The sequence below is a fragment of the Protomyctophum bolini genome, assembly GCF_963924005.1.
Source record: "Protomyctophum bolini genome assembly, chromosome: 4".
In the NCBI taxonomy this organism is placed as follows: domain Eukaryota; kingdom Metazoa; phylum Chordata; class Actinopteri; order Myctophiformes; family Myctophidae; genus Protomyctophum; species Protomyctophum bolini.
Genome location: NC_137865.1, coordinates 33,164,860 through 33,181,837, shown reverse-complemented (window position 1 = coordinate 33,181,837; position 16,978 = coordinate 33,164,860). Strand labels below are relative to the sequence as shown.

The following is a 16,978-nucleotide window of genomic DNA, read 5'->3' as shown; positions in this document are numbered from 1 at the left end:
GGGATGCTGAGAGGCCCAACTCTACATCTCCAAGGGGCCAAGAGACAGTCGAGAGGCGGTATCCTATAGAGAAACCCCCCGAGGTACCTTATGGACTTTCAATTAGATAAAAGGTACTCTCGTGGAGTCGTGGCTCTGAGTGACGTACAGGGCAAAATACTCCCCTCAGTTTGTTTAAGAAAACGCCATAGACAATAAAGAGAAATCTAATGTTTGTTTTGAGGACTTAAACAAACATTAGCACCCGTTGCTTAAACAAACATTATGTTGTAATTGATGTTGTAAGATGATAAGAGCGCCCCTCACTTCACACAGGTGTGATTTTTTTATTTAGTTATATGAGAGACTGAAACAAAAACAAATGGGAAGAAATAGCCACTCCATAATACAACTAGTGAACTGCTGAGTAGTAGCCTAGTTATATAATAATAATAATAATAATAATAATAATAATAATAATAATAATAATAATAATATTTTATGAATTGCTACAGTATACTATTCATGTACTGTAGCCTACTCAGAAGGGAGGATGTGTTGTGAGAGTTGTGTGGGGATAGGACGCCGTCTAGTGGGTGCAGTTGTTATGTGGAAGCTGAATAAATTATGTTGAGCAGCTGAAGATGTCCGTCTAACGCTTAAGCTCTACTATGACACGCTGCACCAGAAAATCTCATATAGTTCTTCTGCTAGCAGATAATTTAAGGAGCTTAGTTTAGTTGAAAAACCTTTATAGAATATTAGAATATTAGCTAGGCCTATATATTCTAGAATAATGTATAATTATAGCCTATAGTATAGGCTATAATAATATTGTATAGGCCCAGGCTATACCATATTCATGTATGGTAGCCTAATATTAATAATAATATACTATTAATGTACCTTAATATTAATTGTCTCGTCACTGCAGTCTTTATTAAATGATATTAAATGGGGTTGTTATTGTTAATAAATGAATTCCCTGCAGTCCCACCTTCACGCACACGAACGCACGCGCATGCACGCGCACGCACGCTCTTTGACCACGTGATGTGTCTGCACCGTTGCCTTGTTCCCGTTGCTAAGGCAGGGGGAGCAAAGCTCCCAATGATGGACGGGAGACAGAACAGGAGTAGTCAACAACAGAGCAGAGTGGTGAGAGTGGATCTTAACTTGGCGTTCGAGCTTTTCGAAACTTTTTATTCTGCTTATTACAGCGGAATACAACTTTTGGATACTGAGCCCTACAGTAACTAGACGAAGCTGTGGCAGATGTGCGCACAGAGACGACCATTCAGCGCGTCACGTTGCCGTCACCAGATCACACTGACTGTCATTTACGACACCGGGACTGCTGGGACTATCGATCGGACTGTCTGTGTTGTTGCCTAGCCTATTTGAACTTTTAACTATGTTTTCGATGAATACCAAGATCAAAGGCTCAATATCGTCGCAATTCTAGACTGAGATACCATTAATGGCTAGTTTCAAAAGTCTTGAATGAATTTATTGAACACGTGAAAAGGGACTGTTGGACATTTGCCCTGGGTAAGGACTGGAGTGTGAGAATCAGTGTTGGAGAAGTCTTTTTCTTTTTAATTTAGAGAACAATAAAGCACTTTATTCCTGAATTACAAGCAGCTACTGAAGAGCAATTTGTCTAATCAAAATTGAACTGTATTTTAACTTAAACTACAACGACTATTATAACCACTACTATTATTATTACCACTACTACTATTACTACTATTACTACTATTATTATTACTATTATTATTATTACTCATCTCTTTGCTAGATCAAACTTTTCTCCAGTTTTTGCTATAGGCTAATTAAATGTTGCTATCTAGATGAAGGGGAAAAGAGACACTTGACATTTGGAGGGCTGTCGACTCAAGTGGCCTGAGCCAAGATGCCCTTCATAGATGTTGGCCGTGCATGTGGGCTCCTCCGGCACACAACAACAGCAGTGCTGCTGAGGGTTGACCCAACACATCCACTACTACCTCATCAAATGACCCTGTCCTGACTCACAGGCGGGGTGTCAGTGGCCGACAGTGGTGGCCACACACAGCATGGGCAGCTCCTCCAGCAAGGCAGAGGGAGAGGAGGAAGGGAAGGAAGAAGAGGGGAATGAGGAGGATTTTGTACCAATTCCAGAGAAGAAGCCAGAACCTGAGCCAGAGCTGCCCCTCGGGGTCGAGGAGTTGCTGGAGAGCGGGGACCCCGTGCTGGATCTCAGCTACCGTAAGTTCAAGCGACTGCCAACTCGCGTTTGTAGACTGACTCACCTGGAGAAGCTGTATGTGTGCGGAAACGGCCTGAGAACCGTCCCGGACAGCATGCCCCAGCTAACAGGCCTGAGAACACTGGCCCTGGACTTTAACAAGCTGGATGATATTCCACTGGCCGTCTGCCAGCTCGTCAACCTTACTCGTCTGTATGTGGGCAATAATCGGCTGATGAGCCTTCCGGACGAGCTGGTGAATCTCCAGGCCCTCCGGACCCTGTGGTTGGATGCTAATTATTTCATGCAGTTCCCGCGTCTGCTCTATGAGCTGCCCCACCTTCGCTGCCTTCAGATGGCCTTCAACAGGCTGAAGTCACTTCCCAATGACTTTACTCGCATGCAGAACCTGAAAGGGATATGGCTCTATGGGAACCGCTTTGATACCTTCCCCAGAGTTCTGTTGCAAATGGAGGGCTTGGAGATACTAGACGTGGACAAAAATAAAATCACAGAGATCCCGAGCCTGAAGCGCCTGCACAACCTGCACCTGTTCTCTTACGACCACAATCCCGGCATCGAAGGTCCACCAAAGGTATGTGAGGAGGTGATCGTGGTCGGCGAAGGGGCGGCAGAGTTCATGGAGGAGCGGGAGGGGAGGAAGGAGAGACGGCGGCTGAAGCAGGAAGAGAAGGAGGCGCAGGAGGCCGCCCTGGCGGCGGAGGAGCCGCTTCATGGCATCCTGAAGAACAGTGGTGCTAAAGCGAACGAGGATGGCGAGTTGACCACAGGGGACACAGGGGACACCACCGCCGCGGAGGAAGAGGGGGGTGACACCGAGGCACAAGTCGTGGAGTACGATGAAGCTGAACTGGAATATGACGAGGAGGGAATCGAGTATGAGACAGAGGAGCTAATATGTGAAGGTGAGGGGCTGGAGTATAATGGCGAGGAGCTGCAGTACGAGCAGGAACTGGCCTACGAGTACGAAGAGGAGCAGTGGGAGGACACGGCAAAACAACAAGAAGGGCCATGACACTTTTGGATAAAGTTGCTGCAAGTTCTATATGTGGGAATGGCTTGTATCAATGACCAACTCTAGGTTTACCTATACGGTCGAAAGAAGACTGCAAACAACAAATGTATAAGTTGTGAATAATGAATCAACAGGGCGTTGTGGCTGTAAAGGTTTACTGGCACATTTGACATCTCAATTCAACTATCAGGTCAGGGCAGGACTCTGGCGGTGTGTGTTTGTCTGCTTCATTTACTGTGTTTTACTTTGTCTTTTGCTCTAGAGTACACGACTGGTGCAATGTCATACAGTTTTGTCAATTCAACTGAGTTTGCACAGGAGACCTAATCTTGCCTCATTAAATATTTGTTGTTGTTCAAGTCAGTGTCAATCATTTATGCAAGGATATATGTTAACAGGGAACAGAAAAAGGTTTCAAGGACGCCAGTGTCTGCTTTAAGGGTCACAATACCTTGCTATTTTTACACACTGGATGTGTGTGTGTGTGTGTGTGTGTGTGTGTGTGTGTGTGTGTGTGTGTGTGTGTGTGTTTGTGTGTGTGACTGTGTGTGTGTATGTAAATGTGTATTGGAACATGGATTTGCAAAATATTTATTACAAACTAAACACAACCACCAAACCCCTGTCAGTTCTGTGTAAACAATTGTAGGAGCGTCAGTGCCAAAAATGAGCGAGAGAATGCCAGAGAAATATTACAGGGATGAATAGCTGGGGTACCTCACCATATAAGGCAAGTCCATAGTGTCACTCGTAAACACCACAAGGCATGGCAAATATCAAGTTAAAGGTAGAGTAAGTGATATTTGTTCATTGTTGTTCATTGTTGTTCATTAAACTTAAAACAAAAAGTTTTTTTTTAAAACAAAAGGTTAAATCACTATATTCTGAAGGCAATAGAGTATATACTATATAGAGTGTTTGCTCAGTAACAGAGGTCTCCATGTCTCTCGAGCTCTTCAATAAACGAAAATTACATTTAAAGGTAGGTGACACAATTTAAGCTAATCAGGAGAGAGTAGCTATTTATGAGATTCATCTTTATAGTGTTCCACTTCCAATTTGATCTTTTGATTGATTGATTGAAGTATTAATTAACAGTTTGCAGAATGGGTACATTTAACATGAAAGCACAACTCAATACAAAGACTTACTGTGAACGACACAATGATAAAGCATTACACTTGTTTACAACAGGGTCGTTTATAGACGTACAAATATACACACACCCGTGTGAAGTGAGTGGTGCAACTCCGTGTGGGGTCCCCGGAAGTTCCAGACCCACAGGACCACGGCCAGGGTGCCGGGCCTGGTTCTGGCGAGCCGCCCCACATCCGAAACGGTAGAGAAATGAGAGAGTTACCATGTGGGGGAGTCCCCGGGGGGGGGGGGGGGGGTCCTCGGAACATCCAGACCCCCAGGAACGCGACCCAGGGGGCCGGGCCGATTCCGGCGAGCCGCTCCACGTCCGAAACGGTTGAGAAATGACAGAGTTAGCGTGTGGGGGTCCCTCTACTGTACTGTACTGTAGGCCTACTGTCACTGTACTGTACTGGAACACCCAAAATCATCATATATAGAGTTAATATGTGCGTGTGTGTTTGTGTGTGTGCTAGGTTGCGCACAGGTGGTGAAAAACAACCATGCTATTTTCGTGCTCAGACCCAGCCATGCAGCCACTCACCCCCACACACACACATAGCTCTGTAAGGGCCACTCAAAAACAGGAAATCATGTAAGGAGGTAAAAGGGGAAAATAAACATATAGAGGGTATGCGCGTGACATCATCATCATACTTGGAAGTTATCTGGGAATGCCTACTAAGTGTCAAAAACCTACTTTGTGGCCTTGACATCCAAACAGGATTGCATTAAATGACTTTAAACAACATTAAATTCACTTTGTCACTCACCTTGCCACTCGATTTGCCACTCGATCTGCCATTCACTTTATGCATGCGCATACAGTAAGGGGGAATGGGGGTGAGATTCAGATTTTACGGGGGCCAGTTTCCAATTGCAGCCGTCTGTAGGTGTCCTTTGAGAGAGTCTTGTCTTAATAGCTGTTAGTAGGGCGTTCCACATTTTGGTGGCATAGGAGTGAAATTAATTTAGTCCCTTGTTTGCTCGTTTCTCTGTGTCATCACTTACAATTCTACTTATTTAATCTGTATCCTGACTGTGTTCTCTATCCTGATTGGATACAATTGATATCCCAGTTTCAGTTTCTGAAAATGCATTTTCTGTTTGATAAAAAGCTGGAGAGACATATGGAGACTCCTGTTACTGAACAAACACTCTATAGCAATGAGTACTATCACAACATAGAGCTTTTTAACACTATTTGTTAAATATATTTTTGATCCCACGATTTTGTAACCCATTTTTCACCCCTGTGTCAATTATCTAATGTGATCCTGGGCTCTACACACCCTCCGCCAACCTAGTCCCCATATATGGGGGACATGGGGAGAGCAACGGAATTGAAGAAAATCACTTACACTACCATTAATACATGGGTGATTTATTTTTACACTTTCAAATATTTGCATTTTACAACGTAGACTATATGTCTATATGACATATAAATATGGATGTGGCAGAACAGTGGCACGGCAACACGTCGTATGAGCACCTCAGTCTCAAGCAACATGCATGTGGGTTAGAGACTTACAGTCTATGGTTAGAGAGAAAGAGTTGCTTCATTTCTACCTCAGGCCAATTATTTTACAGCATTGGCAGATCATGTAAACAAAGATTACGCATGCAGCCACCTCCTGGCGCTACCCGCACACATAATTAGCATCACATCATGGGGATTTTCTTCTTTATGTAGGAGAGTATAGTGCTTTCAGTTCTCAGTTGTTTCATCAAACAAACTAGTAATAACACACGTTGATAACGTCTTTGGATCACTTTAGTGTTGTTTTCCAACTCTATTTATGGGTACCACTGCAGATTTCTTTTTTGTTTGTTTGTTTTATGTAGTAAACACAGATGGCATCAAATCTAACAAAATATCATAAACATCACAGAGCCTGGCAGAATCACTGGATTTATTTTTGAAACGCAATATAAAAAATAAATAAAAACTGAGCGGAGCTGTGTGAGTGCGTGTGCACTTGCGTGGCACGTGCGCGCGCGTGTGTAATTAGCTAGGAATGGCCCAGCATCTGCAGGGGTCAATAGGTCGTACTGTCTAAACAGCAGGATCAAAGGTCCTACTCTAAAAACCCATAGGACAAATTCCAATACCCCAAATATCGGCCACTCAGTGCCTAGAATAATGTGACCTTCTTATGGACTTCACACAACTTACATGGAGGTCTTTATATACGTGGCCTAAATACCGCTAAATCACAATCATTTACGTTCGGAAACTGATGTTATGTGATGTCTACACGATTGTCACATATTTCATCAGGTCAACAATTTCACCATAACACCGCCATGCTGGAGTGACCGAGTGTGAGTGAGCGAGTGGCCGAGATTTGGGGTATTAGAATTTGGCTTATAGGGACATACAGACACAGGGACACACATAGCCCTTTAAAGGAAACGGTGTGCAACACTGAAAAAAGGTCTGTGGTATTTTGAATGGGAGAAAAACATTAGCTTGCTTAACGCAAGCTAATGTTATTATTCATCTGGTTAATATGGTGCCCAGACTTCTCAGGTGCCCAGTCTCCTGGATACCATGCATCTGAACACTAAATCATGAAAATGGGTGTTGCAATGCGATCACATGCGATACATGAATCACGTGGCCTGTTGTGTTTCTGACCCCTCAGGCCGCTTCTTCTCTCCTCATTGGCATCAGTTTCTAAGCAAGCGTGGCTTCTGTGTAATTCCAGACCCTTTAGTCTGTCACCGTATCTTCTTCTCGCATGTCACTGTGTGACATGCTGTGAAATATTCATCCAACCGCTGAAATATTGATGGATGGGCTCAGATGATATACTGCATTGTAGTAGATTCTGTGTATGCCTTTTCTCTGGGAGTAACAGTCCATGCAGCACCATGAATTATAGTCAACATTATTCTTATTAACTGCCCTCCCTTCTTAATTTATTATACTCTGTATGTGCTTTGTTTGTGCGCAACTGCGCATGCGTGGGTGTGTGTGCGTGCTTGTTTGTTAGTTTTTTATATTATATTTCACTTCTCAAACTGTTTTGAGTGGAAATAATCTCCATTGTTTCTCCCTCGTAGTGCCTGTTAGCTTTTGATATTATGTTTACTATCTCAAACATTTGTAGTGGAAAGAATCTCCATTACGGTATGTTGTTTCACCATGCACAGAAGTGCATGGTGAAATGATATAGCTACTATCTTCCCTTTACATGATATTGATAATGATTTTAAGTTTTCTGATGTTTTGATATAGCAAATCTGTGTTTATTTGCACTTCTGCAAGAGCAAGACCATATGAAAGTGATGTGAGAGCGGTTAGGGCCTACAGTGCAATGGCTTGCATTGTGTTGCAAGCCCATGACGCATAATGTGACGCTATTTGGAACGAGATCCTTCGAGGCTGACGTGCTCTACTCCCCATTCCATTGCTATGAGTAGGTGACTCAACACTTTGACAAATAACAGACTTGCCCAGGAATTGGTGCCATACACAGTAAAATCCTCAGTCATACATTAGTAACTCAGTACAAATATAACCAAATGGACCCGCATTTGTACACTCTTAAATAATTTTACAGTGTACATGCAGTACTCTGTGGGATGATAACAATTTTGCTCATTAGCTTTTGCAACCTCTGTGGGTCAAGGACAGCCTATCTGGAGCAATGACAGCACATCATCTCTACCATGGCCTCTTCACTCCCTCTTTTGGCTTCCAATGCTACTCCGTTCACACAGCTCATCTGACTGGCAGTGCTTCAAATTAAATAAAGAGTAAAGAGAGCCTACTGTCAGCTGTCCAGCAGTCCAAATATTATTACATTTCAGAATGGTAGACCTGAGGCCTACCATACCAGGCCTGAGGCCTACCATTGCGTGGCACATCTATGCACGGAATGTTTATGTTCGTGGTCGTGGCTGGCCAGCCGCGCGGTAGCACGCCGCGTCCTCTGGGTGTTGCTGTGCGGCTATGGCGCACGGCAATACTGTGCCGCGTCGCTGCGCACACGCTTCACAGATGGTGTGTGTTGGGCTTTACACCATGGTGTAAGAGGTGTCCTTTGGGAAACTGGGCCAAGGTCAAGCGTTTACACCGTTTTGAATGCTCCCAAAAATAATTTATTACCAAAGCGGTCAAAAAAACACATAGTTTCGGCCTCTTTGGCCTCCGTCAGGTATGCTCGACTTTTATTTTGATACACAACATGTGAAGCGTGTGAAGCTCAATTCCTTAAAATGGAACCTGTGAAAGTGAGGTGAAATCAGTTAAAGGCATAGAGGGTATTGCAGAATATAGCCTAATATATTGTAATAGAATAGAACACAATAGAATTGAACAGAATCCTCTGTTCATAAAATTGTCTTTGATCTGCAGCACAGTAAAATAAAGTGCACCTACTGTAGATAAAGTATACAAAAGCAATTGGACCACCAGGCAACACATATTGTGGAGGTTGAAATGACTTTCTTCTGTGTGATTAGATTACCTGTCCATGTCTTGTCCAGCTGTTATTCTTTGAAGTTCTATTTTCTGTGTTGATCCACTTGCATCTTAGCTTTTCAACTGCAACATGATCACAAAACCTAGACAATATAACGTGCTATTAGTTTTATAAAGGTTCCCACTAGAAATGTGTCAGCTTGAAGCACATTTTCATAACCTTGGATTTTGTAAATAGCTATCCTAAAAAAATCCCACCCGTGTAGGCGCTCTTGGCATTGTACATCATCATGACATAAAATAGACATGTCTATTTGCTCAGACACTATGATGTAAAATTGTCCATTCATTGTCAATGGGAATTTAATGTCTGTGGACAGACACCAAAAGCTGGATATAGGAGGGGATATAGCGCCCCTCAAAAAAGCATAAAACATTGTTATCCCTTTCTTCTATTTGACCATGCTATATTTTGAGTAAATGAATAAGTTAAATGTGCATGCAATGCAAAACTACTCAATGTCATGTTCCTCCTCGTCACATGTATTGAGTTAATGCAGCTCGATCCTCTGCAGTTTACACATGCCAGACTGCGAGAGTGCACTCAATAGTGTTATTTTTGCATGTGCATGCAACACTGCACTTGATGACCGACCAAGGACTCTGTAGGACAAGGTCCATATCTGTAGGGGGGGGCACGCTAGGTTAAGACCAGGGGTTGCACTTCAAACTTAGCCTAGTTATAGCTTAAATGGCTTTTAGTAATGCATAAGCAATAAGTCTTGACTTAAAAACCATTTAAGCAGTTAATTACGATTAGTTTGAACTAGTGTGAGGTGGTGCAGCCTGACCCTGCACAAGCCCCCAGAATAACTGGCCAACGTTGAAGCCGCAGAGGCAGAGCAGAAGTGCATTAATGACGATAAAGAACACCCTCGTCTTTATCGTCATTAATGCACTTCTGCTCTGCCTTTCGGAACTCGCCCTGCAGCATCGCAGGCATGCATTAATTACGATAAAGAACACCCTCTCGTGTAATATTGCTTAACACAGCATTGTTGGTGGTACGTACCGTGGTAGCACACTGGTACATTATGTCTGAGAGCTATTCACTCCAAGAAATTGCTGCTTGTTCTGCCTGCTAGTCAGGAACTGTTCTGTCTGCATGGTGACAATTATGCCGGCTGTAAATGTCACAGTCATGTCCTTTGTGTTGTTACTTTAATACCCATCAAACACCACTATGACTGGTAGCTACTAGCTGTTTTAGTTTAAATACTAGGTACTGTTACTACTAGTATAGAAGAATCCCATACACAGTACAGTTAGAGTGGCCTCTGTATAGCCTTGCAGTAACATGTTATGTACGGTAACTGGCAAGATGATCGGCCCTGCATGCAAATGTCCTGACAATCTTGTATTGGTGTTTTATTAAATTAGCAGAGAATGTCCAAAATACAGCAGGCCTACTCGTTCTTTTTTTTTAAAATTATTATCCCACGATTTTGCAACACATTTTTTCTCGTGTCAATTATCTAATATAATCCTGGGCGCTACACTTCCTCTGCCAACCTAGGGAGTACTTACTTGTTCTGATAGTTGGTAAGGAAATGTGACTTGTAGAAAGAGGAAGCCTCTGTGGGAGGAGCATTACGAACAAAGCCAGAGCACTCCTATAGGCAAAAATACATAAATAAATACAATAAAAATGAATGGATGGATGGATGGATGGATGTGTGATTCTCACCTTTTTACCAATTGACTTTACAGCTGATGCATTATCCTTCCTCTGGTTCACTGTACAGAGAGAGGCCTAATATCACAAAAGAGAAAAGAACAGTAGGACACACACACACACACACACACACACACACACACACACACACACACACACACACACACACACACACACCTTACTTTATTATTATTATGGAGACAGATAATGCAATATATGTAATAATATTTGACCCAGGATAAAAGCAATAAAAAAAGATCTCATGACTGACTTTCTTTACAGTTGTTCTTTACTCGTGTGACCTGTGAGGGCTACTCACTGGACAGGCCAGTGGAGCCACGGTGTCCCTGGTGAATCCGGTTTCCTGAGAGCTACGGCTGGCCAGGTTGGGTAACACCTGCGTGTCCTGTCCCAGAGCACATCAGGACACTGTCAAACTAAAGAGTTATTCCACCACACTTTCCAACAGTCATCTTTTTGACTGTTGGAAAAAAGTGTCAAGACTTTTACTGTACAATAAATAATAGAATTGCTTTAAGCCATGGAGTTAGTAGCAAAACTAAGTGTCTTCATTAACAAATTCTAAAAATGAAAAAAAAAAAATCAGTCTGAAACCATACTGTATACTATACGTATAGGTCAACCTGATAAAACGATATTGGCAAGAAGTCTTCTCTCGTTACTGAGCTCCCTGTCTGCCTCGGTTCACCCTGAAAGGTAATACAAACAAACATTGATATAAGCCTAACGATACTATACATTTTAGTTTGCAATTGTTTACATGAAAAGTAGAGTCTGCATGAACCACAACTGACAACAACTGATGACAGAAAATTATGTTACGATTGGCATCTCATCATACTACGTGCACAAGAACTAAAAGTAGGAATTCATTGTCATAAAGAAAGAAAACCAACCATGAAGCTGTGTTTTGGTATAAAGGTGTTCAACTCAAGGGCTTTTCCTGCAGTGAAGCCACTCCTGCCCTCCCGGCCCTCTGTTAGGTACTTCCAGGCCTCTAGAGAGTTGCAACTACATAAATGTGTCATTCATTCACCAACATACAGTAGTAGTAGGCTATACTGTGATTCCAAAAGTAATTCAACAGATTGGTTCCTGGAACTTACCTGTTGGCCTGAGGTTGTGGGGCACAAAGCGGCCTGCATACTCTGTCTGAAGTGACATACTCTTGAAGGGAAAGAATTAGTTACTATTCAGGAATTTACATTTTTGAAAGTCTGACAATGTGTACATTATACATAGAGTATGCGTCGCATCACGACACATTGTGAGTAGATCTGATATCTGTTCTCTGATCTGCTATCTGTTCTGTAGATCTGATATCTGTTCTGTAGATCTGATATCTGTTCTCTGATCTGCTATCTGTTCTGTAGATCTGCTATTTTCAAAAGATTTTTTGACATTTGACATTCTGCATAATGAGTACTTTTACTTTTAAGTACATTTTGATGGTGATACTTTTGTACTTTTACTTGAGTACATTTTGAATACTGGACTTTTACTTGTAATGGAGTAGTTCTACATTGCAGTATTTATACTTTTACTTAAGTAAAACAAGTCTGATCGAACCCCTTCACACTCACTGTTTTAGGCCGAGTCTTAAGCTGAAGGTATCCACTCTCCCTGGGCTTGTCACTGACATGTGGCAAGATCTTTGAGCCGCCATATTGAGGCACAGTGTAGGGACGTTGGTAATGTCGTTTGGTCTGAGATGTGAAACTGTCCAGCAAAAAGAGCCTGTACACAACAATACCCCAGTTACAGGTTCCCATGTACTGCACACACACAATACATTTAATTAATATGGCAAATGCATTCCTCTCATTCCTTGAGACTGAAGGTCAGTTGAACAGTTGTATACAAATTACAAATCTGGATTCTGGAGAATACAAATGGTAATAATTACCCTAACTTCAGATTTAAGAGCCATATGGGAGAAAGTTACCAGTCAGACTTACCCAAGCCATGGGTTGTCAGTGAGGTCCAAACTGGGGCTGTAGTGTGCAACTGGTCTGAGGTTGGCAGCATAGCCTGTCCCATAGTGATGTCCCTGTTGAGGTGTGAAGTTCTCCCTGCCTATGTGAACGGATAGAATAAAAATACAGGTGATCAGTGAAGATGTACAGTTCAACCATCACTGTTGTCACAGTGTTTATTTCACACCTCTCTGGTTACTGTACATAATATGAACACTATAGAGCTTTGTACTACTTTATGTATTCTCACCATGAGAAGCATTGTATGAGGTGGCGTACAGGTAGAGTGAAGAATTGGTCAGTTGTCCACCGTTGCCTGTTGCTCTGAGAGCTGGCCTGACTATCTCTCCCTGCCCGGCCATCTGTGACTGGTGTAATGGAAACCTTCAGTGACAACCGTGATCGATGGACAATCCTCAGGGCCTGTGGAAAGTCAAAGGCTCACAACAGTAAACAAAATATTGCTAATGTGTATTGCGATGAACACAATATGCTTATATGCAATATAAGTGTGACTTCAAATATCCCCTCTGTCTCGTAAAAAATGAATATTTCCTCCCATACGTGAAAAATGAACATTACCAAATTCTTAAAAATGCAGTCCACAATCAATAAGGTTTACATGACATTACTGTGCAGGCATACCTGAATCTCCAGGTTGTGGTTTCACCTCGCTGTCTCACACTGGTGGTTTTGTAGGGCGATGAGTATCCGTTGCTAGGAGACTCAGCACAAGGGCAGCATATTTCAAGTCAAGAATGAGGTCATAATTAAAAAAAAGTGCATACCTAGCGTCAACAGTAAACATCAACCAATGCCCCAGCCAGGGCCAATGCTATTTTTGTACTTTAGACATATGGCATGTGTAAATATTTGTTGGCTCAAAACATTTCAGTGTTAGTTTTATCTCTTGTGAAGTTAGCCATGTATAAAACGGTACTGTAATTTTTTCACCTGCACATTCTTCAGTAGTGATTCTGTTTTCAATATCAGTATTATCAATATTCAGTATAACAGAGGCATATCAAAGATGGGTGTGCCGTTATCATACACAACAAGCCCATTATTTGTCTGCACATAAATAAATGGTCACTGGGTGGCAGTGTAATACCACAGACTCATACGCTGAATGCTCTCAGATTTACACTCAGAATAGGAGTCTGGTTATGTGTGTAGGCTACAATATCCTAGTTTAAATTGAAATTTGGATGGCAGCTTGACAACAAAACAAAAAAAAAATCCCTGAGAGGGAAATACGACTCAAAGTTGTTAATCAAATTAACATACAGTGGGGTTCCCTTGGTTTATGCCGGCCCAGTACCCATAGTTACCTCTAGGTATTTAAAAGTACCTGGGTACCTATGGAAGTCACACCTCTTATGGGTGTGGTTTAGTCTTAAGGGGAGTTTTCTTTTCACCTACTGTGTAATATAATAAACAGACAGTAGGTGGCAGTAGGGCAGTAGGACAGAGGCCAGTGCAGTATTCAGCTTGCAAATTTAATGAAAATTTGAAGGGATGTGCCAGGGACCCCCCATTTGAGAGGATATGCCAGGGACCCCATAAGAGAAGGTTTTTACAGCTATAGCAGTGACTCTCAACCCGTTTAATTTCAAGGACCCCCAGTTTGACATGCATTAGTCTATCTATGGAGTATGGAGGGGGGGTCCCTGGCGTGTCTCTTCGGGTGGGGGTCCCTGGCGTGTCTCTTCGGGTGGGGGGTCCCTGGCGTGTCTCTTCAGGTGGGGGTCCCTGGCATATCTCTTTAATCTGAATATTGTCTTGATGATTATTGATTATTTTGAGCTTGTAGATCTGCTACTTTAGCCCTTTTTTAATTTGAATCCTTAACACCCCCCCACCCAACTATACAGCTTGCAAATTTAATGAAAATTTGAAGGGATGTGCCAGGGACCCCCGTTTGGGAGATGTGCCGGGGACCCCCATTTGAGAGGATATGCCAGGGACCCCCATAAGAGAAGGTTTTTAGAGCTATAGCCATTAGTCTATGGAGGGGGGGTCCCTGGCGTGTCTCTTCGGGTGGGGGTCCCTGTCGTGTCTCTTCGGGTGGGGGGTCCTTGGCGTGTCTCTTTAATCTGAATATTGTCTTGATGATTATTGATGAAATGTTTGCAATTAAATACCCCCTGTTCTGAGGACTGTACATTAACTGTACATTAACTAAAGTTTGCAAATAAATGTAGTGGCGTACAAATACAATATTTGCCTCTGAGATGTAATGGAGTAGAAGTAAATAAAATACACATTAACAACTATACACCATTTTAAAATAGCGTGTGAGCTTGTGGATCTGCTATTTTCAAAATATTTTTATATATTTGAAAACTTGAAATGAGACAGAAAATCTAAATTAAATTAAATTCAAAGGAGCTTTATATATATATATATATATATATATATATATATATATATATACTAGAATTTCGGCCCCCTTCGGGGGCCTCATCCCAGTGTCGTTGCAGCGCAATATGGGAAGAAAGAAATTGCTGGAGTTGACAGACTCCACTTCATGTTTCAGCTGTGTTTTTAAACTCAGTAGTGTGCCCTGCACACAGCGCACACTCGCAATTGCAGCTGGAGGGCGACGCGACACACACACACGCCAACACACACACACAGAGCGATGTGTGGATTAATCACTGAGATTTGGGAAATGTGTTCTGAATGGGCCTGAATATATGTGTGTAGGCTGCAACAATGATTTCATAAAGTGTAGTTTAGTTTGAACAGGCAACTAATGTAGTGATAGATTAATTGAATGGGCCTGAATAGATAGATAGATTTCTTTTTTTTTGTGTCATGCACCAAAGGCGCCCAGCCCACATGGGCTTACAGCAGTGATACTCAACCTCAGAAATTGAGGAAAATGCGGAAATGGAAATTGTGGAAATTGCGGAAATGGTAATTGCGGAAATTGCTCTTCACTTATAGCTATCTATTTTCAGGTAGATTGTTTTATTTTACTCAGTCAGCCATATCACTACTCATTTTTTTTCATGAAAAAGGTCATAGCTGGGTAATCTATTTTCAGGCAAATTGTGTTTATTGTATTTTATTTTACTCAGCCATAACAATTTATTTTCTGTTAACCAACTTGCTGGCTGGCAGGCAGGCAGACAGCTACTCATAGACAGGCAGACAGACAGACAGACAGCTACTCATGGAGAATTGGACAGGCAGGCAGTCAGACAGCTACTCATAGACAGGCAGACAGACAGCTACTCATGGAGAATTGGACAGGCAGGCAGACAGCTACTCATGGACAATTGGACAGGCAGGAAGGCAGACAGCTACTCATAGACAGACAGACAGCTACTCATGGACAATTGGACAGGCAGGAAGGCAGACAGCTACTCATAGACAGACAGACAGCTACTCATAGACAATTGGGCAGGCAGGCAGACAGCTACTCATAGACAGACAGACAGCTACTCATGGACAATTGGACAGGCAGGAAGGCAGACAGCTACTCATAGACAGGCAGACAGACAGCTACTCATGGACAATTAGGCAGGCAGGCAGACAGCTACTCATAGACAGGCAGACAGACAGCTACTCATGGACAATTAGGCAGGCAGGCAGACAGCTACTCAGACAGGCAGACAGACAGCTACTCATGGACAATTGGACAGGCAGGCAGGCAGACAGACAGCTACTCATAGACAGGCAGGCAGACAGCTACTCATAGACAGGCAGACAGTAAGACAGCTACTCATTGACAGACAGACAAATAACTACTCATGGACAGACAGACAGACAGACAGACAGGCAGGCAGGCAAAGAGCTACTCATGTTATGTTGTTATGTTATATCAGAGAGTAGTTCACAGGTCACACACAGGAGCAGTGAAAGGGGGAGGGGACTTGGGATGGCAGTGTAGAGTAGGCACGACATTGAGGGGTAGAAACCATCCCGGTCGCGTGGTTGATCTAACGCGTGTGTCACTGTGAAGGACTGGCCCCATTAAGTGAACGTAGTTGGCGTAGTAGACGCCAACATGACGATTCTGACGTAGGCTGTTGAGGTTGAGCAAGAATAGCGTGTTTCAGAAAAGTAATATTTAAACAGTAAAGAAGACATTTTTGGCGAATGCAATGTAGTCTATGTCTTTTGTGGGAGTGTGCAGGTTTTATTTTGCATAGAGAGGTGTGTGGTGGAAGTGTGGCTTGGTCGGAGATAGAGCACGAATGAACGGCCAGGTGCTCATGTACCCCTGTCTATTAGGGTAGCAGGATATTTATGTGTGTGTGTGTGTGTGTGTGTGTGTGTGTGTGTGTGTGTGTGTGTGTGTGTGTGTGCGTGCGTTACTGAAAAAAAGTAAAAAGACTTTTCACTACTATTGGTATGTCTGTAAATCTGTCCTTCCCTCCTAATTTGTTTACTCAAGATTCTTTTGAATTTCTAAATG

At 42.6% G+C, this 16,978-nt stretch overlaps 1 protein-coding gene across 1 annotated transcript; it reads left to right on the top strand.

Moving 5' to 3' along the window:
* Positions 1-2,057: 2,057 nt before the first annotated feature.
* Positions 2,058-3,604, top strand: lrrc10b (leucine rich repeat containing 10B; the record flags this gene model as incomplete). The annotated part of the gene is made up of 1 exon (XM_080760733.1): positions 2,058-3,604. One exon carries the CDS (start codon positions 2,058-2,060, stop codon positions 3,243-3,245), a length of 1,188 nt encoding a protein of 395 aa, XP_080616859.1. The 3' UTR covers positions 3,246-3,604.
* Between the last annotated feature and the right edge of the window lie 13,374 nt (positions 3,605-16,978).